Source organism: Mustela nigripes, chromosome 6, assembly GCF_022355385.1.
Source record: "Mustela nigripes isolate SB6536 chromosome 6, MUSNIG.SB6536, whole genome shotgun sequence".
Taxonomy (NCBI): Eukaryota; Metazoa; Chordata; class Mammalia; order Carnivora; family Mustelidae; genus Mustela; species Mustela nigripes.
In genome coordinates, this window is record NC_081562.1 from 141,501,855 (window position 1) to 141,528,517 (window position 26,663).

General features: G+C 39.9%; 1 protein-coding gene across 14 annotated transcripts in view; it reads right to left on the bottom strand.

The window, feature by feature from the left end:
- PARD3 (par-3 family cell polarity regulator) overlaps positions 1–26,663 on the bottom strand; it is a 653,831-nt gene that overhangs the window by 521,967 nt on the left and 105,201 nt on the right. For all 14 annotated transcript variants that reach the window (XM_059404392.1, XM_059404389.1, XM_059404386.1 and 11 more), the window contains exon 2: positions 17,203–17,304. In XM_059404392.1, the coding sequence (XP_059260375.1) occupies positions 17,203–17,304 (102 nt within the window). The remainder of the gene's footprint in view (positions 1–17,202; positions 17,305–26,663) is intronic.

Here is a 26,663-nt window from a genome sequence, read left to right on the forward strand (position 1 = left end):
CCTGGGACCAGGACCTGAGCCAAAGGCAGAGGCTTTAACCCACTGAGCCACCCACGTGCCCCATTTCTAGAAAGTTTAACAGAAAACCCACCCAATTTCCTTTGCTGTTTACTTGTGCAGAAGTACCAAGGGGTTCAAAATAATCACCTTTAGGCCCTAGAAGATCAAGGCAGCATTCCTTATAGTTCTGGGTATTCTACTGACCAAGGAAGGCTTTTTAATAAAGTGTAAACTGTATATCTAACTTAAAGCTCTTAAGCTTTCTTCTTGAGTTTTTTAAAGATCATCTAACTTTGAGTTAGTTTTCCCACCATTAAGCATCTTTGTCAGAATGCATCATTCTGCTACTTCTACATCTAGATTGTAATTTTATATATGATCAAGATCTAGAAGTCAGCACATACAGATCTACAGGTAAATAACCTCTGTACTGGTAGTGAAGTAAATAACTAATCCACACACACGGGTCATGCACACATCTTGACGCACGGATTTCAACTATTTCCTTCAAAACCAGCCTCTGCTTTGGCTGAGGCAGATTTTTCAATCATACGTGCTTGAAATTCAACCCCTTGCCTTGTGAGCCCAGCAAACTGTCCAATATACAACACTTCAGCTTCTCTTACTTTTCTTTTTCCATTTAACACAAGATCACGATTTTCGCGACAACTCTCAGAGGTATCATTATACTCTTGTTCTAAATGTAACCTCCCACCTCCCCCCCCCAAAATATACAGAACAATGATTTTGATGCTTATAATTTCCACAGAAACCTTTGCTCAAGCTAAGCGATACACAAAATTGAAATTATACGGTTGCTTAAATGTCACATACTGGCATCCAGCAAAGAAATGATGTTCTAAAGAGAGGATGTATCTTGCTTGAGGGGGGAAAAAACCCGTCTTTATCTTCATTAGTGTTATACACTCTCATCCATAAATTGACCCCGAAACTTTGTGCAGGAGGCCTAACAGAGCTCTTTATCTACACTGCCAATGTCCCCATGCCCCCTCCAAAATACCACATTGCGTCTTTAAAAGAAAAAAGTAACACATTTCACCAGACAGCTTAGATGTTAATCATTTAAAAAGCATGTTTATAAGAGCAGAATACCATGCCTACTATCACCACCACTGAAACTACAAGTAATTAGAAGTAGTTTAGGACAGGAAGTTAGAAATGCTCAGCAGAATTTAATTAAACAAATTGGATTTTGGCAGAGAACTACACCCTACTTCTATAAACAATGCCACAGAATCCTTAATGGCAATGCAAGGCACTCATATTTAAATTCTCAAGTATCAAATGCCAACACATAGGCCCCCACCCTTGAGTTCAAGCAGAGTTTTAAATTCGAAGCTTCTTCAAAAGGGAAGAGAAAGGATTCTGCCAACTGAATTAGTATCCTTCATTTCCTCATTCCTTGCTGGTATTGGTTTCTGTATACTCTACATAGAAAGTTTCCTTTCTTAAAAACAGGCTTTACTCTGTGTCCTTAACTCAAACTATATTGATCTGAACATAAACAATGCCATACTGAAATGATTCAGGATTGTTCAGAATTCTTAACCAACAAACATCTATTATGGTTGTGATTTCTGCTGGAGGAAATACATTGCAGAGATTTGGAATGTCTCAGGGCTTGATCTGCTTCTAACAAGTCAGTATTCACCATAATAATAAGGAAAAGCAAGGGAAAAGACAGAACTTAAACTACTCAAGATTTAGCAAATCTTTAAATTAAGAAATCTGAGGACCAAAGTATAGAATGGATGATACAAAATAATTTCCAATGTCCACCTCTATAGACCACTGAGAGATTTTCTAAAACACAACCAATCATAAACTTCCCAGATAAATATTGGGCTGATTTTGAGCTATAAAAGAAGGAATTAGTTCTGAAGCATTTAACTGTAATGTTGAAAAAACAATTTTTCACCAGTAGAGACATGGATATTATTTAATTGAGCTCAAGAAGAACCATTCCACCAAAAGGCCATGGGGGTTGGGGGGGTTGGAGAACGCAATCTATGGCTCTAGTCCAACAATAAATTATAAAGGAAAAAAATTGTATTTTGTGTGTGGTGTGTGATTATGTCTAATTCTTCTCAATTATTATAGTTTGGTAATTGAAAAATAGCTCCAAACATAGTAACATTAAAGAAGGGAATCTTTCCATTTCTAACACAGTACTTTTAAAAGACATGCTAAGCATTATTTGGACAAGTTATATATTCAGCACATAAACAGTAAAACAACATATCAAGAAAGCACACAGCCAGAATCTCTTCCTAACATTTCTATTTCCATTCAGTAGCTTCAAAGTATTTTTTAGGAAAAATAAGTTTCATTCCAAACAGTCTTCTGGAATAATATCCCTATGAATTTGTATAAATATTAATTTGCTTATATTCTAATATTTTGTTTATGCATAAAAGTCAGTGAGATGTTGGGTAACATGAGGGTCCTCCCAGAACAGTGTTTAGTAGGAGATTTCATATTAGTAATCAATCATCCGATAACATCACAACCTTGTGTTGTAACACACGATAAGCAATTTAAACCCACACGGTAAATCAATAAACATACACACAAATAATAAACATCTACAAATGCACTGAAGGCACAGAAAACACCGATATGATTTGTAGCTATAGAGCAATGTTCAAAGAAATCAAGAAACTTTTTCAAAAGAATATTAAGAAACAAACACAAGGAATGTTAATTTTAACCTCAAAGGAGATATAAAGGGATCAGAAATTTCTGTACCAACCTGCCTTTTGCTGACTTCTGATGTAGCTCTTTTGAGGTCTGAAGACCTTGAAAACCTCAGCGCTTTCACTGAATCCTTCCGAAAGGTACCAGAAAAAGTGTAGTACCTCTTTGCAGGTTTCCTCTTCAATCTGTCTGCCATCTCAATCCATTAGAAAGGCAAAATCCACAGTGACTCAGATTCCAAAACTAACTACAGAATAAAAGGATTCCCAAATAAATAGTCGCCAAAACCCAGACACATGATCTGTGTTTTGCTCCGTTCTCTAGGAAGGGTAACTAATTGAAAACAGGTGGGCAATATAGGACAGAATCGTTCCACTTAGGTGACCCTCAATGGAGACACAAGCTTTGCATATGGCAGCATTGGTTCCGGGCTCACCAGGGAGATCAGCAAGGAGCTCCACCACCCCAAATGAAAACAACCATCACCAGTTAAACAGGCCACAGGTAGTCTGTCAGGAGTAAAACAGGGTGTAGCAACACATCTTCAAGTCAGCAGGGTGTGAGTAAACGCACCAGGTTCAAAGAAGTCTCCTTAACTCACTCCTTGCCAAAACCGACAGCAGGATAGGATGAAAACACAGCTCCTACTTCAAAACAAGAGCCCTCCTAGCACTATCTGTCAATCTCCTGGAACATTCTCTTCTTCCAGTGAAAAAGAAATGAAGTGATCAAGTCTTAAATATCCACCTTTTCCCCCCAAATATACACCTTTTACTCTGAAAAATACAGGACAAAATATGCACAGGGAAAAATGAGTTAGTTGTCTGGAATACCTCTCCTGTGTCCCAGGAAGGAGAGGAAAGGTGCTCTTATGTCCTTTCCAAAGGCATCAAGAGCATCTTTTCTTCACTTTATCTCAGGTCTAATTGAACAGAGGCTGAGTGTGAGGAGAGATCACGAAAGTAAGATACCCACGAAAACAAAGAACTAGGTTTCCAGTGAGTACTGGACATTACAAATATCTGCAACACAATTAATACTCATTACTATAAATACCAGAGTCTCACAAAACTCAACGCTTCAGGACACACACAAGCCTAACCAAGGGTTTACTTTCAAGGTCATATTTTTTAATTTAGCCACAATCTTAGGAGTTTACTATTTTTTAAGAAGTATGCATTGTTTTTAAAAACACATACAGACCAATTATTAAAGAAACTGCAGAAGCAAACATTAGCCTATACCAGAATACCTCACTGATAAATAATGCAAACACAGGAATTTTAAAGGCAACACTATTTAACAACGAGTTACATACTATGGTGCTGTTGAAAGCGTCACCCCAGCCTCCAGGGAAGTACAGAAATAGAGTAAGCTTTTTGGAAACTCTTGAGCAATTTGACAGAATTCTTTTATGTCCGTTAACTCTAATCACAGATGAAACAGAAGCAAGCAAAACACAAGATAATTTTTCCTTGTAATTAATCTACATTGTATTTTATAAAAGTACTGGAATGCAAAAAGAAAACAAATCCAATCCTCCACCAAGACAGTGTGAGGGGCAGAGAGATCTGTTGTGTTAACAACTGTAGAAGGGAGACAACCTGAAGAGAAGGCTGATTTTCTGGCAGAGAGGGAAAAATCAGAACTGGCAATGGGGATTTAAGGAAGCATTTCTACTCTGTAGGCTGACGAGAACATGCCTCCCTACTCATGCTAGCTGAATATCCCCACCTATATATGAAATATTTCCTACTATAATAGTACTCACAATTATTTTAATTTATACTAGGAGAAAAAGACACAACGAAATTACAGAAAATGGTCTTAATGGAAAAAATTTTGTTAAGTGTTTTCATCTTCCTATTTCACAATGGGATTCCCTAAAGGTAACCCATTCCCTATTCATTTCAATCTCTCAAGTTTTGTGTGGAATGGAAGAGATGTTCAATAAATATGTCTGGACTAAATCAAAGAAAATGATGCTGTTACAGAAAATGGTAAGTGCAGTTTTGTTTCAGTCTCGAGTTCATACAACAGAAATCTCTACACGTTGCTGCTAATAATGCCTGAGAACAAACAGTCACCGTTTGACTATCCCCTTAAAAAGAAGTGTTGCTGATCAATTTTTCGCTAAGTAAAGAGGTCAAGCAATATACCAGATATTCCAGTGCAAGGAGTATCAGAATTGTGAAACCCGGGATGCAGAGTCTGTAATTCCCACATTCCAGGTGACTCTCTAGTTTTATACTATGTGCTTTTTAAAATTATATTAAATATGCACTTTTCAGGCTGGCAGTCATGTGAATGCCTTCCAACATTAAAGGCTGGTTATAAAACTCACAAATTTGTAGTGGCTTTCACAGTGTAATTTTCTGTACATATCTTGGATGTGATATTACCACTGTCTTGTATCTAAGGAGCAGCCTCCCTGCACACTTCAGAGCCTTTTAAACACCACTGTTTTTCTCAAAATCTAAATTTTACCTTATTTTCATTCAACTGTGTTAATTCAGGGGAACTTGAGTTCCTTTCCCACATTTTACATTAATTTCCTAACTAAAATTTACTAGTATTTTCCATCATAATCAAGGCAAGTATTAAGTCAAGGGTGTGTATCAAAGAAGAAACCAATAAAGGTTATGAGGTTATTATTACAAATTTTTGTCACATGGAAATGTTATTTAAATACCATTTATTCTATACAGTGGTAACTTCCAAATTCGTGTTTCCAACTCTGATCTTTCCCTTGAGCTCCAGACATCTATGTCTAACCACCTACGTGACACCCCTGCTTGGAAGTCTCAAAGGCATTACAAAATCACTTAAATGTCCCAATAGGAAAGAGATTTGACTGCCCCTAACCCTGTATCTTTATTCCATTCCTAAGTCATCTACTTAAATGAACCTCCATAACCCCTACCCTATTGCTCCAGTTAAAACTCTAAAAGTCACCCTTAATACCTTCTTTGCCCTCATTCTTCACAGCCTGAGAGCCTATGAGGACACTACCATATCTATCAAAGGTATATTGACACATATTGATACAAAGGTGTTTGTATCTATATTAATATGTATATTGATCCAATGCTCATACATATCAATAGTGATACATACATATTTATACAAAGGTGTAACCATATCCTGCCACAGTGTGTACTACAATTAGGTTGAACTCGGTTTTTTAAAAATTGGTTTTATTTATTTTAACTAAAAAAAAAAAAAAAAAAGTATCCATTCTCACTTGCCCTCCTTCTAACCACCAATCCACCAATCTATTCTCTGTATCTGTAAGCTAGGGGTAAGGGGTTGTTTTTTTTTTTTTTTCTTTTCTAGATTCCACATATAAAGAGAGATCACACGCTATTTGTCCTTTTCTAACTTAGCATAATGCCTTTGAGGTCCATCCATGTTGGCACAAATGGCAAAATTTCACTATTTTTAGGGTTGGGTAACATTCCCCTACACACACACACACACACACATATATATATGCATATATATGTATATATACACATATATATCACCTATATGTATATATACATATATATGTATATATATATATGCCACAAATTCTTTATCTATCCATCCACCAGTGCACACTTTAGGCTGGTCCCATGCCTTGGTTACTGTAAATAATGCTGCAACGAACATGTCACATATCTGCTTTTGAATTAGTTTGTGTTTTCCTCAGATAAATACCCAGAAGTAGAATGGCTGGATCACAAGGTAGTTCTATTTTCATTTTTTAAGGAACTCCCATATCTTGTCCATAGTGCACCAATTTACATCCCCACAAAGAGTGCACAGGGGTTCCCTTTTCTCCACACCCTCAACAACCCTGTTAGTTATCTTTTTTAAATAATCATCATTCTAACAAATGTGAAATGACTTCTTATTGTGGTTTTGATTTACATTTCCCTGATGATCAATAAGACTGAGCATCTTTTCATGTACCTGTTGTCTTTCTCTGGAAAATGTCTATTTAGATCTTCTGCCCATTTTTTAATCTGACTGGTTTTTTGGTGGTTTCTTTTTTTTTTTTTTTTTTTCTTTGTTTTTGTTGGGGGGGGTGTTCTTTTGCTATTGAGTTGTAGGAGTTCTTCATTTATTTTGGATGTTAAACTCTTACCACATATATGCAGAAGCTTTTTATTTTGATGTTCCAAAAAAAATTTTAGCTTTATTAGTTGATTTATTCTGGAATTACATTAGAATCAAAGGGTATAAGCCATGCCAATTTTCTTCTGCTTCTGATATAAAATCCAGGAGGAAAAAAAAAAATCTGCTACTTTCCACGTGATTTCTATCCTTGTGTGAATGAATAAATGAATGGGATAATCTTCTTTATCATATATAATTACTTCTCCAAAATTACTTCGAAATTTTTAATGAAGAAGAAGAAATCAACAGCTACCAATCTTCCTATAATCACTATGCTGTATACTAGGTGCCCAGAATTTATTCATCTTAAGTTTGTACCCTTTGACCAATACCACTCCTCTGTTACCAGTTCCCAGGACCTGGTAAACATAATTCTGGCTTTCTTTCTAGGAGGTCACCTTTTTTAGATTCTATATGTGAGGTCACACATGTATATTGTCTTTCTCTGTCTGACTTATTTCATTTAACATAATGCCCTCAAAGAGATTCATCCAATGGCAAAATGCCCTTTGAATGGCTGAATAATACTCCATTATATACACACACACACACACACACACACACACACACACGAATGTGAGATCTTCCTGATCCATTCATCTGTTGATGGACACTTAGATTGTTTCCATACCTTGGCTACTATGAACAATACTGCAATGAACCTGGGAGTGCAGATACCTCTGATTCTCTTTAGAAATATACTCAGAAGAGGGGTTGCTGGATAATACAGTAGTTCCAGTTTTCACTTTTTGAGGGACCCCCCCAATACTGGTTTCACAGTGGCTGCACCAGTTCACAGTGCCACCAACAGTGCACCAGCGCTCTCTTTGCTCCACATCCTCACCAACGCTAGTTATCTCTTGTCTTTTGAGGATAGCTATTCAGACAGGTATGAGGTGATATCTTACTGTGCTTTTAACTGGCATTTCCTTGATGTGTTAAGCAGCTCTTCCTCATATATCTGCTAGCCATTTATATGACGTTTTTGGAAAAATGTTTATTCAGTTCCTCTGTCCATTTTTAAATTGAATTCTTTGGTATTCTGCTATTGAATGATTTGAGTTCTTTATGTATTTTGGATATTAACCCCTTATCAGATAAATGTTTTGCAAATATTTCTTCCCATTCCATAGGCTGCCTTTTCATGCTTCTGATGAGCAGAAGCTTTCTTACTTGATGTGTTCCCACTTTTCTTATTGCCTTTGCTTTTGATGCCAAGTCTATTTGTGCTTTATTTTTTTTAATGACATAGTCCTTGTTGGCTCCGAAACACTAAAAATTGAAACCAGGGTCACTTTTTTCTGTTCAGAAGAATATGCATATTGACAGTATAGTAGAAATCCTCTAATGTCAAGGATTAAAAAATAATGTATTTCTTCCAACAACTATTACTGAGTAATAATTACCAAGCTCTTTTCAAATTGATAGAAATGTAAAAAAAAAAAAAAACCATAAATGCAAGTAAACATTATAGAATATAGAATATTTTTCATTACAAAATACCCAAAGTAACAGGGCTTATTTGTTTTTTTAAATCATTAGAAACTAGTATTAAAAGAATGAGTGTTGGCAAGGATGTGGAGAAAGGCGAACCCTCCTGCACTACTGGTGGGAATGCAAACTGGTACAGCCACTCTGGAAAACAGCATGGAGTTTCCTCAAAAAGTTGAAAATAGAGATACCCTATGACCCAGCAATCACATTACTGGGTATTTATCCTAAAGATACAAATGCAGTGATCCGAAGGGGCACGTGTACCCAAATGTTTATAGCAGCAACGTCCACAATAGCCAAATTATGGAAAGAACCTTGATGTCCATCAACAGATGAATGGATAAAGAAGATGTGGGGTATGTATGTATGTGTATATATATACAGATATATATACACACATATATATATAATGGAATACTATGCAGCCATCAAAAGAAATGAAATCTTGCCATTTGCAGTGACGTGGATAGAACTCGAGGGTATTATGCTGAGTGAAATAAGTCAATTATCATATGCTCTCTCTGATATGAGGAATTTGAGAGGAAGAGTGGGGGGAGGGGGGGCCGTAGGGGGTAGGGAAGGAAAAAATGAAGTAAGATGGGCTCCAGAGGGAGACAAACCATAAGAGACTCAATCTCACGAAACAGACTGAGGGTTGCCGGGGGGGGGGGTAGGGAGAGGGTGGTTGGGTTATGGACATTGTGGAGGGCATGTGCTATGGTGAGTGCTGTGAAGTGTGTAAACCTGATGATTCACAAACCTGTACCCCTGGGGCAAATAACACATTACATGTTAATAAAAATAATTTAAAATATTAAAGAAAAAATAAAGAATGGGTGTTAACATAATTCAATGATGATGGTGGTAGGGATGTGACCAACAATGATGACGGTAGTTACCATTTACTGGTGTGTTATTTTTGCTAAAGAATGCTGAATCCTTAACATAAATCCCCAGGTTTAAACTCAAATGTAACACAACCTCACAAAGTAAGTAAAATTGCTATCCTCCATTTAGAAATGGGAAAACTGAGGTTAGAGAGATTTAAGTCATTTCTGAAGCTTGTGAAGTAATCATGGAGCTGGGATCCAAATACAGGCCATGTGGCTTCTCATCCCCCCAAACAAGATGCCCATCTTTGGTGAAGCAACAAAAGGTACAACAAAGCAAGAACCAAGCCCTGGCCTACAATTAATATGGTAACTAGAAGAGTGAGACATTGTCCCCCACCTTCCCGAACTATGGGTGGCCCCAGACAAACAAAGTCTGGACTGCTTTTCCTAGGAAAGCTATGAGCAGCCAACACTGTACAGGCTGTTCCCAACTTCAAAACTCCAAATGCTTATGAGAAGCCTTTCCAATTGGTGGACCATGTAGGAGGCCAATCACCCTTTTTTGTTCCCTTCCACAAGCACTCCTCACCACCAACACCTCTGCTACACCTGGCCCTGCACTCCCCAACCCATCCACCCACAAACTGAAGAGCTGTGGGCAAACCAGTACCCATAAAATATCTAAATGTTGGGAAATCATCTCTCTGAATTAATTAATGAGCCATGTGGTGCTCTACTCAGCATTTAATTTAAATATTTTCTTTAGAGTCTAACTAAAATAAATCCATTTAGGAGGAAATTAATGAAATCATCTAGTTAATGAAGTCTGTTTAATACGAATCATTTCAATTCCAAGTCATCAAACTCTTTTATATCAGTCCTTCCCTCTGCCAATTCACATCACAGTTTAAAAAGATGACTCTATTCTCAGTTATATGTAACACTGCCTAATGCTTTCTTCATTCTGGAACTAGGAAGTCACAAAATTATGGGGAAATTTAAAAACAAAATAAGAAAATCACATACTCCACTTCCACTGCTAACACACCTCCCTTGGTAACACCTGCTCACTAGGATCCCTGCGTCTGCCCTGCTCCTATCCATGCCCACCCTCCCACTGCAGCCAGAGAGACAGTTCTCAAACGGACTCTCATCACCCATCACTCTGAATTTTCACGTACCCGTCCTGCGGATTCAGCCTGACTATATCTTTTAGGCAAGTCTTGCTTCATCCTGACTTGGTCAGAATGCTTTGGTGCCACCTTTTGTGGCATGACTCCTTATCTTCAGACCATTATTTGTTGGTAATTCTACATTTAATTTCTATGATTGTTTAATTCTGACTCTCATGATACACCATGAGGACCTCGAAAGGACAAACTGTGTCTCCTTTTGTTTGACACTGTATTACAACACGGAGCATAACAGCTGGCACAGAATAGGTGCTCAGTGAATTAGTTAAAATAACTAAAAGTCTTATTATCTTTCAAAGGAAATTATTATATGTGCTGCCTTTTAAAATTATTATTATTGTTATCATCATCATTATTCAGAAATATTAGTCTGTAAAAATTCTCTCACATGTTTAGGGATAACTAAAGGACTGTATTCATGGGCCAAGTCAACAAGAAATTCGGGGGGGGGGGGGCAGGGGGAAAGAGTAAAAAGGAAGTTATTAGGAACCCCTCAGCCCACTCCTACCTCCAGGATACAGACATTCTAAAAACTAACTGACCTCATGCGGCAATTTAGTGTTCTAGTCTTGACAACAAAGGAATTTAAATCTCAAAACTCTCTTTTATCAGGCACATGCCTGGCGATGGGTTATGTAAGGAGAAGGATGGAGTCTTTAAAGAAATTAAAATTAGATTTGTTTCAATTATGAGCTGTGAGCTCTTGCTGTAATTTAAGCAACAAGCCATTTCTTCAGAGCTCATTCTTCAGGCTTATTCACGTTTTAGAAACTATTCCAGATCCAAAAATACGTTCTTCATTCTCATCTAAAAACTAGAGATGTGACTGTCTTCAGCAAAAATAAAAACAAAAGAGTGCTTCTCTCCACATTATCAATAGCTATGGCACAGAATGTATAACGCCCCCTTTAAAGGACATGTGTACACACGCTCTCCACAGAGAAGCACGATACGCTCCTACCGTCACCTCCCTGGACCCTGATTATTTTTCAGTAACTTGATGCCAAAACAAGTAAATTAACAAGTTATACCTAGGTAGCAAAAAAAATAACACCCAAAACAGTAGAAAACAATGAACTTTTAAAACTAAACCATGTCCCTTGCCTGAAAGTTGTACCAGACATGTATTTCAAAAGCAAAATTTATTACAACACATTTCAATGATACTAACATCAGACATCTGGTGGGGCAGAAATATTGTGAACACAAGAGCAAACAAAAAACTACATCAGTTTCTAAGTTAGGAGAACGATGAAAATGTGTGATCTACACCTCAGCACTAGCTTCAGCCAACATGCAGAAATTAATGCTTGCCCATGAGGTCAATAAATTTTTTAAGTCTCTTTTTCTCAACATGCTTCCAACTGAGGATACTGGCCTAACTGTCCCCCAGGAAACCCTGGGTTCTTCCCAAAAAGCAGCAGCCAGCAGTCTCCACAACAATCCTCCGCAGCACCTGGCCTCCAGCTCCCACACCTCAAGCTCATATAAACTTCCAAAAAGTTTAAATTACTATTCCCTTCAACCCTTCTTCCACAAATAGCAAGGAGCAGATGGTAGAAGACATTCCCTGGGCGCCTGGGTGGCTCAGTCGGTTAAGCATCTGCCATCGGCTCAGGTCATGATCTGGGGGTCAGCCCTGGGACCAAGCCTCATGTGGGGCTCTCTGGTCATCTGGGAGTCTGCCTCTCCCTCTAACCCTCCCTACTGTCCATGCTCATCGCCCTCTCTAATAAATAAAATCTAAAAAAAAAAAAGTATTTCCCAAGGTCAACACAAAAATAGCACACACGACATCTTTCCTGGTCAAAACAAAATTACATCCAAGAATGACAAAGAAAATGCTTGCAACTAAGCACCCTGAGTACCAAAGGTATGAAAAGGAAGACGGTAACATATGGAAATGGCTTTCTTCTTGCTGATCACACACAAAAAAGCACACTTCCCCCAGCTTTAAGTTCTTGGTCAGTCCACCTAAAATCAGTTTTAATGTTCTTACAACGGTCTCAAGTGACTGGCATGCAAAGAGAAGTGAATACAAAACATTTTTCTACTGTAATCTATTTGGAATTTTCAAATTTTACTGCAGTACACAGAGGAATAGCAGGAATGACCTAGACCTATTTGAGGAGAACCGAGGGAAGGTTCACTAAAATAATAAATAAAAGATAACAAAGACCAAACCAGGAAGAAATTGAGACAAGAAACTGCTTGACACTCGGGAAAGCACATACAGACAAACACATTCCAACAGCTGTTCTAAGAGGTCCTACAGATAACATGGTAACCATTTCAGTTTTTCATCACTTGGCAAAATGTCAATGGAGAAAACTGAGAATGAGACACTAAGAGTAAATAAAACAGGATGACCGTATGCACACTGGGATTCTCTGTTCCCTTTTACTCGAAAGCAGCAATGCAGAGTAGGGACAAACAAAACAAGGCACATTTATATACACAAAGTAGATCTAGAATATTCTATCTTATAAAATCAAACCTACTCCAAGAACCCAAGACAACACATGCTAATACCATTCTGAATAAACTTGGGTAAATCCTGGCCATTGGAATCGTGTAGGCACCAAAACAAAACTTCCTCAGTGCTGTGCAGGAAACTCTAATAATTAAAGGATAATGAGCAAAATTAGGTACTAATTAGGTACTTCAATCTTCTCTTACTATCATTTAAATTGTTGCCTCTTAATCCTAATATCTCTCTATGAAAATAATTTTTCAAAACTTCACAAATTCATAGTGATCTGGTATATAATTTACACCTTTTTAATTTTTCTTTATTTTTTATTTTTTTATGTATTTGACAGACAGAGAGAGAACACAAGCAGGGGGAGCAGCAGAGGGAGAGGGAGAAGCAAGCTCTTCACTGAGCAGGGAGCCCGTGCGGGGCTCGATCCCAGGACCCTGGTATCATGCCTGAGCCAAAGGTAGATGCTTAACCGACTGAGCTACCCAGGTTCCCCTGTAATTTACATCTTTGAAAGAAATTACCCCATTACAGAGACTGATGGCAGGGCCACTAAACCATGGTTTCAAAGTTCAGTGAGCCCAAATACCACCTGGACTGTTTATAAAATGCAGATGCCCAGGCCTGGCTAATGGAGACCTTATTTCCCCAGGCTAAGTATCTATCTGTATTTTAAACATGACCGGGGGATTTTCATTAAACATAAACAGGACACTTTTTAGAGCAATTTTATTGTGTAAGAGAACTGTAATGTCTTTTTTAACCTAAAAGAAAAACAGGTGTCAAAATCCTTACTCAAGAGTAGCTGCCAAAAATACTTGAAAACACTCCAGGATGATTAAATCAGAGTCAAATTTCAAAGCCATGGAAAGGAGCCATACAACTGACTACATGCAACCCTTCGGTCTCAATAATGCATCTGACAATACCATGAATGTGATTGTGGAGAGTCTGGATTCTTAATCATATATATATTTTTAGAGTTACAACTTCAATGGGTCCTCTAAGAAGCTCATTCAAAAAGAAATTGATCATATATACATATATATATATATATATATATATATATATATATATATATGGAGAACATAAACACAAAAAATAAAAAATAAATAAGTATCTCTGAACAAATCAAACAATGATTTAAAAGTTCTTTCAGTCTGCAATACATGGCATTCTCTAACATTTTTCTATTTGGAAACTGAATTTAATCTGCATGATATAAAACTCCCTGAAAACTTACTTCATTTATTAATATTTAAAACATTCTCCTTCAGGCGTGCCTCGGTGGCAGAGTCAGTCAAGCGTCTGACTCATGATTTCAGCTCAGGTCAAGATCTCCGGGTCATGAGATCAAGCCCCACGTGGGGCTCCACGCTCGGTAGGAGTCTGCTTGAGATTCTCTCCCTCTTGTTTCTGTCCTTCCCCACCTCGTTCTCTCTCTCTCTCTCTCAAATAAATAAATCTTTAAAAATGGGAAAAAATACCTCTGATTTTAATGGCAACTATTTTAGAAGATCATAATTTGCTTCTTCCTCCATTTATATGTGTAACCTAATAGTTATTGTGTTTAAAGAAGATTATTATTTTCAGTTGCTGCATAACAAATTACCCCCAAAGACCTAAACAATAGTATCAACCACCTTAACCTAACTGATCTGTACAGAACACACAACCCAACAACTGCAGAATATACATTATTTTCAAATACACATGGAACATCCACCCAAAATGCCATATACTGAGCCTAAAATAATAGTGCATTTCCAAAGATTTTTTTTAAATCCTACAGCTGAACATCTACATCTCAGTATTCTACCTAGCTAAAACATGCACACTGTTAAGGTGGTTGATACTATTGTTTAGGTCTTTGGGATAATTTGTTACTCAGCAACTGAAAATAATAATCTTCTTTAAACACAATTAACTATTAGGTTAATAGTTGAGGCGCTAGGATGGATGGTGAAAAACTGTAATCTGTACTCCGTGAACCCACAGAGCAGGACTGCAGGTGCCGTGTGCACATGAGTCCTCTGAGCTCCATGTTCTCGAGCACTGAGACAGGGAACAGCCCCCCATCCTACCCACCCAGCAAACCAAAGTCCACAGCAGGCTATCCCAAGCAACACACCAGAGCTCGGCCGACCACAGAGACAATCTTTAAAACACTCTGATTCACTCTATCGAAAGGCACAACATATGAACAGGATGGTACCCATCTGGGGCAAAGCCTGTCTGTACACAGTCAAAAAGGAAACACAGGTGGAGAAATCCGGGCACGCTCATCAATGCTGCTCAGAATGCAATAAAGCCAAAGATGAAAGTACACTGATGGCCACCTCTGCTTTCTCCATGGTAATCTCAGTATCCAAAGTAAGAACAGCAACGAGTACACCATAAAACGAAACGCCGTGCGCAGCTAGGCTGGCACGGCCACAGTTAATTGGCATGGAAATATATTGATAATCAACTCAAAGAGAAAAAGCAGGCCACTGTTCAATCCTTTCTACTTTAAAGAAAATATGTGTCAGTATTTGAGCAAAGAGAAGAGTCAGGCCGCCAAACCCACTCAAGCAACACCAGGAATGAGCTCTGGGCAGCAGCATCAGGTGATTATTTCCTTCTTTATGTGCTTCTTTTTCTTCACCAGGAGCTACAATATTTTTATATTAGAAAAAGCAACCAAAAAATAGGAAAGAAAGAAAAGAAAACAAGGAAGGGGAAGGGAAAATACTGAAAGATTAATATAACATGAGTTCATCTCTTTGTAATATTACAGCTGGGCAAGGGCACCTGTTTGAATTCTTCATAAACATCGAGAGTTGCTTTAAGCTTTGAAGTTGAACCACACATTAATTTGACTGTAAATTTAAGTTTCTAGGTAAGTGGATGGCAGGAAAAGGATCTGAGAGTCACCTTACACCCAGCTCACTGAAAAGCCCAAAAAGAAGAAGTGACACCAAGAGAAAGAGCAGCAAGTCAGAAACGGGCAGAACAGTTCTGTATTTTTGATCGATGCAGGAGCTACACGGGACAAACCCCACAATGGTATGTGCTAGTGAATCAAATCTCCCAGAATTTACACACTATTTCATACCTGGGATTTTTCATTTTCCTCAAGATTTCAAGAAAACATAGAGGATATCTGCCAGTTTGGAATGAGGCACTGCGCTGTCAGGAAAGCAGAAGCCAAGAAGACAAGACAGCCGTGCTCGGCCATCTCCCAGCCAAGTACAGGCATGGAGGGAGGGTGAAGCCAAGGGTCAGCAACACGAGTGGAGGGGAAGGGGGAGAAAGAGAATTGGGTTGGGGGGAGAGGAGGAAGGTGGGCAGCGGGAGGAAGGCAGAGACAGGGAGGGAGAGTGCTCCCCGGAGAGAACCAGAGTTGAGTATGAGACAGCTTCACCACACCCCAACCCCATGATGTGACCGCTGGCTTAACCCATCCTGTCCTGTGACACGTGTGATGACACACGGCGTGTGCAGCTGGCAGCCCTTCCGTAACTTCATCACGACCAGAACACAAACGAGGCTGTGGCCAAAGTCTGCTCCAGCCCCATCACCCCCTGACAATAATCATCTGACTTCTACATGCAAATATCCTGTCACAGATTCTTAAAGTACTGAGTGTCACTTCTCCTCATTCCCTCAAAGAGCAGGACAAAAGGGTGAAAGCAAGTGAACACTGATGTGCCTGGGGGTGGTCCCGTTGGTGATGCCGAAATCAGAGGACACTGAGGATGGTCCTACAGTCCAAAAGCTCCCCAAGAGCAACACCAAGAAAAGCATGGCTTTTGGAACACAGAAAAGCCTCTGCTCCCTGGGATGCACCTGCTCCCTGAGACGCCTCTGCTCCCTGGGACGTCCCTGTTCCCTGAGATGCACCCACTCCCTGGGGAGCCAGATAGAACACTGCCCATGCCCACTCTGGGACAGGCCAGTGCTCCGGTCAGAACTCAGAGACCTTGCATATCACACACGGAAACAGACCTCAGTTGTCAAGAAAGGGAATCAGTTTGGTTAAGACAAAGGAAAATATGGCAGGAGAAACTTTTAAAAAGAATTCTATTCAAAAAGTTGGAAATTTAAAATTCTATAACATAGTAATCTTAATAAAGCCCAGGTGTCAAGAAAAACATTATACCATAAAATTCAGTATAGTGAAGACTCACAATACTTGTTTAAAAAAAAAAAAAAACAAAGGGAGTGACCCAAATGTTCTTTAAAGTAAGTTTCTAATTAGAAAGGGAAGTACTCCCACCTAACCACCCCCCTTCACTAAATGCATCCTGCATGGCTTCCCTGGATTTGAACTCACTCTGTCTTTATCGTCTGCTACATCACAGAGGGTATCGTCAAGGTCTAGTATTCCTCCATCTCCGTGTTCAAGTCGGTGCACCTGTATCCAGTAGTTTGGATCCTGTAGAGAACAGAAACATTGAATGTAGGTAGTTACATCACCAAAAGAATCTCTAACACCTGAGAATCAATAAAACGGAACACTTACTAAAAACACTTGTTTAAAAAATGCTGAATTACCCATCTTTTCACTTTCTCAGTGCTCAAAATGCAGCTCAGACACTACTTCTCAAAACTATTAAACACTATCATAAAACACTACTAATGCAAATAGCATATAGTTACTCTGCACCCACATTCATCCGGACTTCTTTCAAAGGAAAGTCAGTACTCAAATTGGTCATCCACAGAGACTAGGTTTGTAAAAACACATCTCTCTCTCTCTCTCACGCACATGCACACACACACATGCCATGGCATCTGTCTTCATTCTAGAGCCTTATGCTGCATGATTCCCAGATTACAATGTTGTCCAGAGTCCTTAGGACACCTGTTGCTATGGTTCCAACAGTGCTCCAGTGAGCCATCAAAGAACAAATTCCCCAAACAAACCACACTCTTACTCTTCCTTACCAAAAGGTATTAATCCTCCAAGGGTAATCAGGTATAATTAATATCCTGGGGGAGAATAAAGAAAGCTGTACCAACCATCATTCCCTAGCAAGTTAGAACAGAGTCATCCTGCCCTCTGCTCTTCACCCCACCCCAAGAAAACTGTAGGATGATCTAATCAACTAAAATATTAACTTTCATTTCTAAAACCCTTTTAGTACACAATGAAGCAGACTGACCTCTAAAATGTGGTTTATAAAAACCTCTTCTTCCTTCCCTGTCCTCCCCACACTCTCCTTATGAGATCATAACCTAACAGCTTTTCTGTAACATTTGGAGCTACTCCTCTGAAATAAATTTCCTCCTAACAATTTTCTCAACCCCTTGACTTTTCTATTTCAGGACCTGCTATGTTCTAGCCTTTCTCCACCACAGTTAGTTCCCCTTTCACAGCCTGCCTGTATTAAAGTCCTGCAGAACTGTCCCCCCTGCCCACCGTGGAGGCCCAGTGCCTCCTCTACACAGGGCCTCACCTTATCATCCAGGCTAACCCTTCCCACCCCTCATGACACACCTCAGTCAGTCATCACCTTTCTTCCCGACCAGAAAGCCCCCAAAACAGTTTAGAAGTCTATCTCCAGTCTTACTGTTAATGTTTCTAAAAACCATAGTACTTTGGAAAATGGTACTCAGATGTAAATGCTGAGTCTTTAAAAGCTGTTGATACTGTATTTTTTTTCACATGCTAAAATAATTGTATAAAACTTTCCATTGACCCTACTTTACTCTTTAGTCACTCTACCAACTCTCTAACTCTCTTTACAGCAAAATTATTAATAGATTTGTTGTTTTACATTCTTCTCTCATAATCCTGTTCCAATGAAGTTTCCTCCCCACCACATGCTCAAAAATGTCCATTCAAGTTACCAACAGTCTCCATATTGTTTAATTCAATGGTCCATTCTCAAGACTCATCGGCCTTGGTCTATCAGCAGAATGTTATATACTAATCATTCTCCTGCCCTTTCAAATACTCTGTAAACCTGGCTTATAATCTTTCAACAATCTGATCAAGGCCTGTAATTAGACAAGATCAGTAATCTCAGAATTACTGAGATTCGGTTGTCTCCTCTCTCCAGAAGGGTCCTGATTCTACGGTCAACTATGCCAAGTAGCCATGACAACACCATGTCAGAACATTTATCAGGACAGCACTTATTAAATGCCACTCCATAATACGTGCTGAACAGAAACTGTCTGGACAGAAAAAACCGAGAACGAAATCAGCACTAATCCCAAGAGAGTATAACACACACACACACACACACACACACACACCCCACAGATCTAAACAGGACACATAGAAATGACCTCTTCCCACAAGAGTATAAAATCCAGGAAGGACATTTTTGCCACTGAGAAATACAGCTCCTTCAAACAGTAGCCTCTCTCAGATTTTAACTGGCAGCTTTCATCAATACAATTCTCTCTCAATAAACAGAGGATCTGCTATATTTTCAATGGAATAGTGAAGAACCTCTAAGGAAAACTTTTCTTAAAAAGTCAGAGTATGTTTGTTGATTCTACCTTGGTAGTTCACCCTAAAAACTTTGAAATGTTAATAGCAGAAACATTGTTGTCCCAGCTATAGAAACCTAGAAATGTAACTGAACAAAAAGTTGTGATAAGGCACTTTTAAAAATACTAATAAACACTAATTCTACAATAAATACACCTGTTATGAGATTTAAAAACCAACATGACATAACACTCAATTTTAAAAAATAAGAATCTGTCTCACTCAGGATTAGTTCATTTAAAATAACCAAAGATCTAAACACCGAACAATAGTTTTATGTTCTGACAACCAAAAATCCCTCACACACGAGCAAGAAACAAGGAATGACGTTCATCAAGCGATGAAGACAGAGCTACCAAGAAGCAAATGCCCAGGCCAAACAAGGGTCCCCAAACACCAAGAAGAAATCCAGGGACAAAACCACAGAAAGAATCACTGCTTCTCACCCAGGCTAAGAATAAGAGCCAGGACCTGGCCTAAGGCTGGAGACAAAGAAGTAGAGGAACCATTTCTAAGACCAGCTGAGAATGAAAGCACAGGTGTGTAATTTGAAAAAATGCAAGCTGTAATGAAAGGTGTTGCCCACTCTATTCCAGGACACAGTAAGAACAAACAGTATGGGGGAAATCCTAATGAAAGACTGGCCCCGCAAAGAAATCCTTCCAGCTCTACAGAGAGCATCATCCCATTATGCAAAAAGCCATGAGCTTCCGTGAGCTGTGACCTGTGGAACACACAGCCTCTGCCTATCTTACACCCACGTAAGCTTCAAGAAAAGTATCTGCCACTGGAAACGGTGGTAGCCTGCTCTTTGCAGTGACCATGCATACTGCAATGGTCTATATCCTCTCAGATTTTCAAATGAGAATATATATGTAAATATAAGACTACAAAAAGATAACTGAAAACTCGTGATAATTTGAAAATAAATTACTACTTGCAAAAAACAGGATGAGAGCAAAAACAACCACCTCTGCCCTCTGTGAGAAATTAAAATGTATCAGATAAGACATAAACAAAAAGTCAAAGGAGGTAGACCATGCGTCATAAGAAAAACAGACATAAAAATGCTTTGAGTTCAGAGGAAGGAAAGATTACTTTTGCTTGGAAAGATTCAGGAAAGGCTTCTAATGAGCAGGCTGGAGGAAGGAAGAACGCAGAGATCATTCTGAGCTGAAGGACAGGTACGAACAGGCAGGGAGGAGGGGCACGGTTTATTCATTAAACTGGGAGCACAAAATGGGCCACACAACAGAAACAGAAGGTAAAAACATCCTACCCAAGAGACCCACATGTACTCGGCCTCCCCCGTCCTGGAACCCTCCCAAAACTACAGTCGTTATGTATTTTTCAAGGTGTACCGCCACAAAAGCAAAGAGAACAGAGAGAAACAAGAGTAACAGAGCAGCAGGAGGCTGGGAAGCCGGGCTGATGATCACACGTGGAGCAGACTCAAGAAAGTGAACCCCGCGCCGGACTACATGGGAAACCAGGCAGCAACGTGACCTCCTCGGGAGAGCCCTAAGCTGCTCTGGAATTGGGGAAACCAAGTACCTCAGAAGACAGGAATGAACATGGGAAGAAAAACCGCAGGATCGGCTGAAATTCTCTTTAAGCAGTAAAGATATTTTGAAGTGCTGCACACAGCACTGGGACGGCCCCAGCAGCTTCCTGGAGGCTTATACTGCAGAGATCTCTGAAAACCAGGTGGGATGCGGGGATAAGTGAACATTTTCACACTGAGTAGAGAATCCAGCTCTCTGCTTCCGTGTGTTCCCGGAACACAGGCAGCTGGAGTCAAGCCACCTAGACAAGAGCCTGGACGATCTCTCCCTGGGCATCTGACCACCTGAAGAGCAAAGGGCCAGAGGAATCTAGCCAGCCAGGTGCCCCTCCTGTGCACCTCAGCTTCTGAGCCCTTGCCTACACTCTAGGGTCTGTGTTCGAGTTAACACCCCTTACTCAGCCAGCAGGCAAGGAACAGACCCTGAGGAAAACCCAAGGATGGAGCAAAGGCCAAAACAAATAGAAAAGACACCGAGAAAAACAGGCTGTATAAAAAGAAGATGGTTGTAAAAAACCCGTCACTGATACCCAGGAGAGTTCAGATGATGGTAATCCAGGTAGCAAAGGAAAATGAAAAGACAGGGAAAGAGGAAAGGAAAAAAACAGAGAGGAAAGCCAAACAAAAGCCTCCTAGAAGTTAAAATCACATCAAGTGAAAAATCATTAGAAGATTGGAGAGGAAGTGAAGAAATCGCCCCAGAAAGTAAAGGAAAAAAAGAAAAAAAGAAGATAAAAGCAGGTAATGAAACAGAAGATGAATCAAGTAAGTCAAGCGGTTGAATCATAGAAGCTCTAGAAAAAGAAAACTGGGAAAACGGGGGCGGGTGGGGGGATCAAGTTAGTTCCCCAGAATGACAAGAGTTTCCACATTAAAAAGGCCTGTAGAGAACCCAACACAAATTATGAAAACAGGCATACACCAAAAACAAAAACAAAAACAAACAAAAAACAGGCACACACCAAGGCATATCAGAACAGAAGAGATAAGCAGAAGGTAAAACAAACAAAAACATTCCAGAAAGTAAAATACAAATACTATATAATGAATGGAAAAGGAATCAGAATGAGTTTGGCTTTTTGGAGAGCAACACTAGAATCCAAATGACAATGGTACACTGTCTTCAAAATGCTTAAGAGAAATGGTCCCCAGGCAAGAATACTATACTTCACCCGACAGCCATCAGTAAAGTGCAAAGGCAGAAAAAAAATGTTTTAGAAATGCTATTTCTACAAAAATTACTCTCTCTGCACCTTTCTCAGGAAAGTGCTGGAAGATGTGTTCCAAGGAAATAAACCATGAATGAAGATGGCATGGCATATGAGAATAGGGGACATAACATATAAGAGAATTCCCAGAATAATGTGAGGCTGAGCCCGGATATCAGCGGGGCACCAGGGGCGGAAGGTGACTGGTCCTCCAGGAAGTGGGCCAGAAGCTCCAAAGGAGAGGTCTTCAAGAAGCTGAGAGTACCCACTGTAACTAAACATGCCAAGGGACGCCTGGGTGGCTCAGTTGGTTGGACGACTGCCTTCGGCTCAGGTCATGATCCTGGAGTCCCGGAATCGAGTCCCGCATCGGGCTCCCAGCTCCATGGGGAGTCTGCTTCTCTCTCTGACCTTCTCCTCGTTCATGCTCTCTCTCACTGTCTCTCTCTCAAGTAAATAAATAAAATCTTTTAAAAAAAAAATAAAATAAAAAATAAACATGCCAAGATGTTACTTTTTAACAACTGGCTGAGCTGGATTAGAATTGGCTGTAAATTCACAGAAGACCAAACAAAGGAAAAAGTATTCTTCGTTCCAGGGAAACCACACAAGTTACAGGAAAATGTCACCAATGTATCTATCACACACAGTTCAGCTCTGAGCAGCTTTTAATAATGAAAATAATGGGTACATCAAATACTTAATCAAATTTACAATTGCTTTGGAGGGAAGAAAGTGTGTGTGCATGCATGTACATGTATGTGTGTGAGAGAGAAAGAGAGAGACTGAGAGAGAGAAACCTCTCTCTCCAGACAGAAACAGAGATCCAAGAAGTGGCTGCAAGAGAGGGGAAAGGCACATGTGGGGCAGTGAAACAGGCTTAAATCGTCCATATTAAATAAAAAACATGACAAGAGCAACAAAAAGCAATATAAGCAGTTGACACAGAAATACAAAGGTAGTACCAAAAGAATCAAGTGCAAGAATTGAAAAAGGCCATCTCTCAGGGAACAAGTATGGCTCTCTTCCTAAAAATCTGACTATGCACATCCATAATGTTGGAAAACAAAAAGACTGGGGAGAAACGGCACAAAAGGTTCCTGAAAATAACATGCACAGCACACAGCTTGAAGTGAGCATCCATCAGTCCTATTTAGCCAGGGGATAATTACGCAGCCAAGACAAAGGAGGTCAGTCCATGATACAACAAACAAAAACATTTTGCTTTTAAAGTCAAAAGAAGAGCACAATGGATAGAAATTAGGCCACATTCTCGATTCCCTTGGTTAAGTATCTAATTTACTTAAACCCAAAATGAAACATTTTTTAGAATACATTTTATAGTTCTCTTTTTAAAAAAATGAATCATTTGGGGGTGCCTGCATGGCTCAATGGGTTAAAAAATGAATCATTGGGGGGCACCTGTGTGGCTCAGTGGGTTAAGCTGCTGCCTTCGGCTCAGGTCATGATCTCAGGGTCCTGGGATCAAGTCCCGCATCGGGCTCTCTGCTCAGTGGGGAGCCTGCTTCCCTCTCTCTCACTCTCTGCCTGTCTCTCTGCCTACTTGTGATCTCTCTCTGTCAAATAAATAAATAAAATATATTTTTTTTTAAATGAATCATTGGAATTTCAAGATGGAGTATACACAGTTTTGAATTTGTCTAATCAGCTCCATTCCAAAAATGCCTAGCTTTTAGTATAAATTCAAACCAAAGGACCTATTTTCAATTTTGTTGTAACAATGTTGACATTAAACAGATTTTTCTGTTGCTTTCTTAACAAAGCCTGAAAATACAGGTGGTCAGAAAGCACAGCTGATGTTCAACGATAAAACAGTGACCTCCATCACAATAAGGGAATATCTATTATTTCATGGCAAGTGCACTCTTCTGCTTTCCACTTTTCCATCCCAAACCACACCCAACACACGTACCACCACTGCACCTCCACACCTAACACAGAGCAGCCACAACCCTGATGCCTTCCCTGAAGGTGACTGGCTTCATTTACAGTGTCAGTCAAAAAAGAAAACAGCAGCATGAAACCAAAGGTGAATTCCAACCACATGTAAGTAACTTTCTGGCATTTTGTTTCATTAGAACTGCACACAATCTCTTACGGAGTTATACCGTAGCCCAGCCATATGGGCCTGCCCATTACTGACCTCTAACTCTGACACAACTTCCACAACATCGCCTGAGTCACAGCTGCTCCCCCAGTTCTGCACTACTCCACAGAAACAGAGGAAAGGGGGGAAGGATCGGGGGCTGGCTTGGGCAGGCACCCGGACAAGGACAAGAAGGCAGTCACCACCAGTATATTTGCATTATGCATTACAATTCTAAAAAACACACTCGCACTTGTGCATTATCCCATGTGGTAAGAGGGATTATGATCCTTGCTTTCGATGAGAAAACTGAGCCACAGAAAGCCTAAGCTACTGAAAAGAGGTCACAGTGAGTAACTGCCATTGGCCAGGACCCCAGGCGGCTTCCGCTGATTCATGTCCCAGCCTTTCTCAGACCCACATGGATTCTTTTCAAACAGGAGCATCAGAGTGACTGTCCTCTGGTTACAGCCCCTCTTCCCAACCTCTTTATATTTTGCATAATGGAGAGGTATACAACATATTTCCTCTAATAAAAAGTTTTTGACTGTTAAAAAAAAAGTTTGAAAAGCCACCCACCTAAATATTATATTACATGTTCTAATCTCATCTATGATTTAAAGCTGAGGTTCTTAAAGTAGTTCATTCCCGCATTATCACCTGGGAACTAGCCAGAAATGCTAACATTTGGGAGCTCCACCTGGCCCTACTGAATCAGAATCTCTCAAGGCAGGGGTAGGGCCCAGCAACCTGTGTCTTAACAGGCCCTGCAGGTGATCCAAATGCACACCAGAGTCTGAGAACTCAAAATTTGTGGTTTAGAATTGAGGCTGCATCGGGGCTGAAATACTTTGAATTTCTTTTACGTATTATTACATATCATGTTTAGCTCATAAATTCATGGATTTAATGTTTTCACCCACTCTTTTTTTTTTAAAGATTCTATTGATCGGTCAGAGAGACAGAGCATGAGCAGGGTGAAGCAGGCAGAGCGAAAAGCAGGCTCCCCACTGAGCAAGGAGCCCAATGCGGGACTCGATCCCAGGACCCTGAGATCATGACCTGAGCAAAGGTAGATGCTTAACTGAGCCACTTACGTGTCCCTCACCTACACTTCTTAAATCAGAAGTTATTACTATATCTTAAAAATGGGGGGCACCTGAGTGGCTTAGTGGGTTAAGCCTCTGCCTTCAGCTCAGGTCATGATCCCAGGGTCCTGGGATCGAGCCCCACATAGGGCTCTCTGCTCAGCAGGGAGCCTGCTTCCCTGTCTCTCTGCCTGCCTCTCTGTCTACTTGTGATCCCTGTCTGTCAAATAAATAAATAAACTCTTTTAAAAAAAAATGGTTACCACACACACACACACACACACACACTCTCTCTCTCTCTCTCTCTTTTCCTATGATAACCATATAAATGTACTTCTTCCTTTCATCTCTTGTCCTAAATAATCTAATTACTTTCCAACTCATCTTACTGCTTCTAGACTCCAATCTTTTCATTCCTGTCCTGCATCTTGCTGCATAACTATCTTCACGAAATACCCATTTCATCATGTCCCTGTCTTGTGACAGGAGTCATTTGCACTGACTCATGACATTCCAAAAGGTTAAAATCCAACATCCCTGTCCAAGCACCCACTCCTCCCAAGCCTGCATTTCCAGACTTCCCTTGGCTCCCATCGCAGTCTGTCAGTCCTTCCAGACAGTTCTCAACACCACATCTGGGCCTTCAACTGCTCTCCTCACTGAGAAACCCAATCACTAGGATCAGTGCCTGAGACAGAGTAAAGACTCAATAAATATCAGTTCTGTGAATTAGTTAACCCTTAAGTTTTTTTTTCATTCAATTTCACACCTGGAACACTTTCATCCCCACAGCTCCAACTACGAGACTTGTATTTGTCCTCTCAAATCGAGATCAGAAACCACCTCCTCTGGGAAATGCACTCCAACCTGCAAGTATTTATCTAGACCACATATTTGTGCTGTTTGTTTATCTCTAGTTAAGTTCCTTGACGGCAGGAACCATCATCTTTTTTTTTTCTTTTTGCATGGAACAAAGAACAATGCACCATGTTGTGTAAGTAATGTATAAAAAATAAAGGTAATAACCCTGTTAGATAAGAGAAAAAATTTAAACAAGAGCTCCTCAGAGACTACAGTCAACAAACACAGACTTGTACTCTCCTAACTGCCAAAAGAAATGCCACGGGCATGCCGTGCCATGTCAGGACCAAGAGCCCCCATTCACACTGTATCTTCCAACTCCCAGAGCTGGCTCTAGACATTCACACTGTATCTTCTGACTCCCAGAGCTGGCTCTAGACATTCACACTGTATCTTCTGACTCCCAGAGCCGGCTCTAGACATTCACACTGTATCTTCTGACTCCCAGAGCTGGCTCTAGA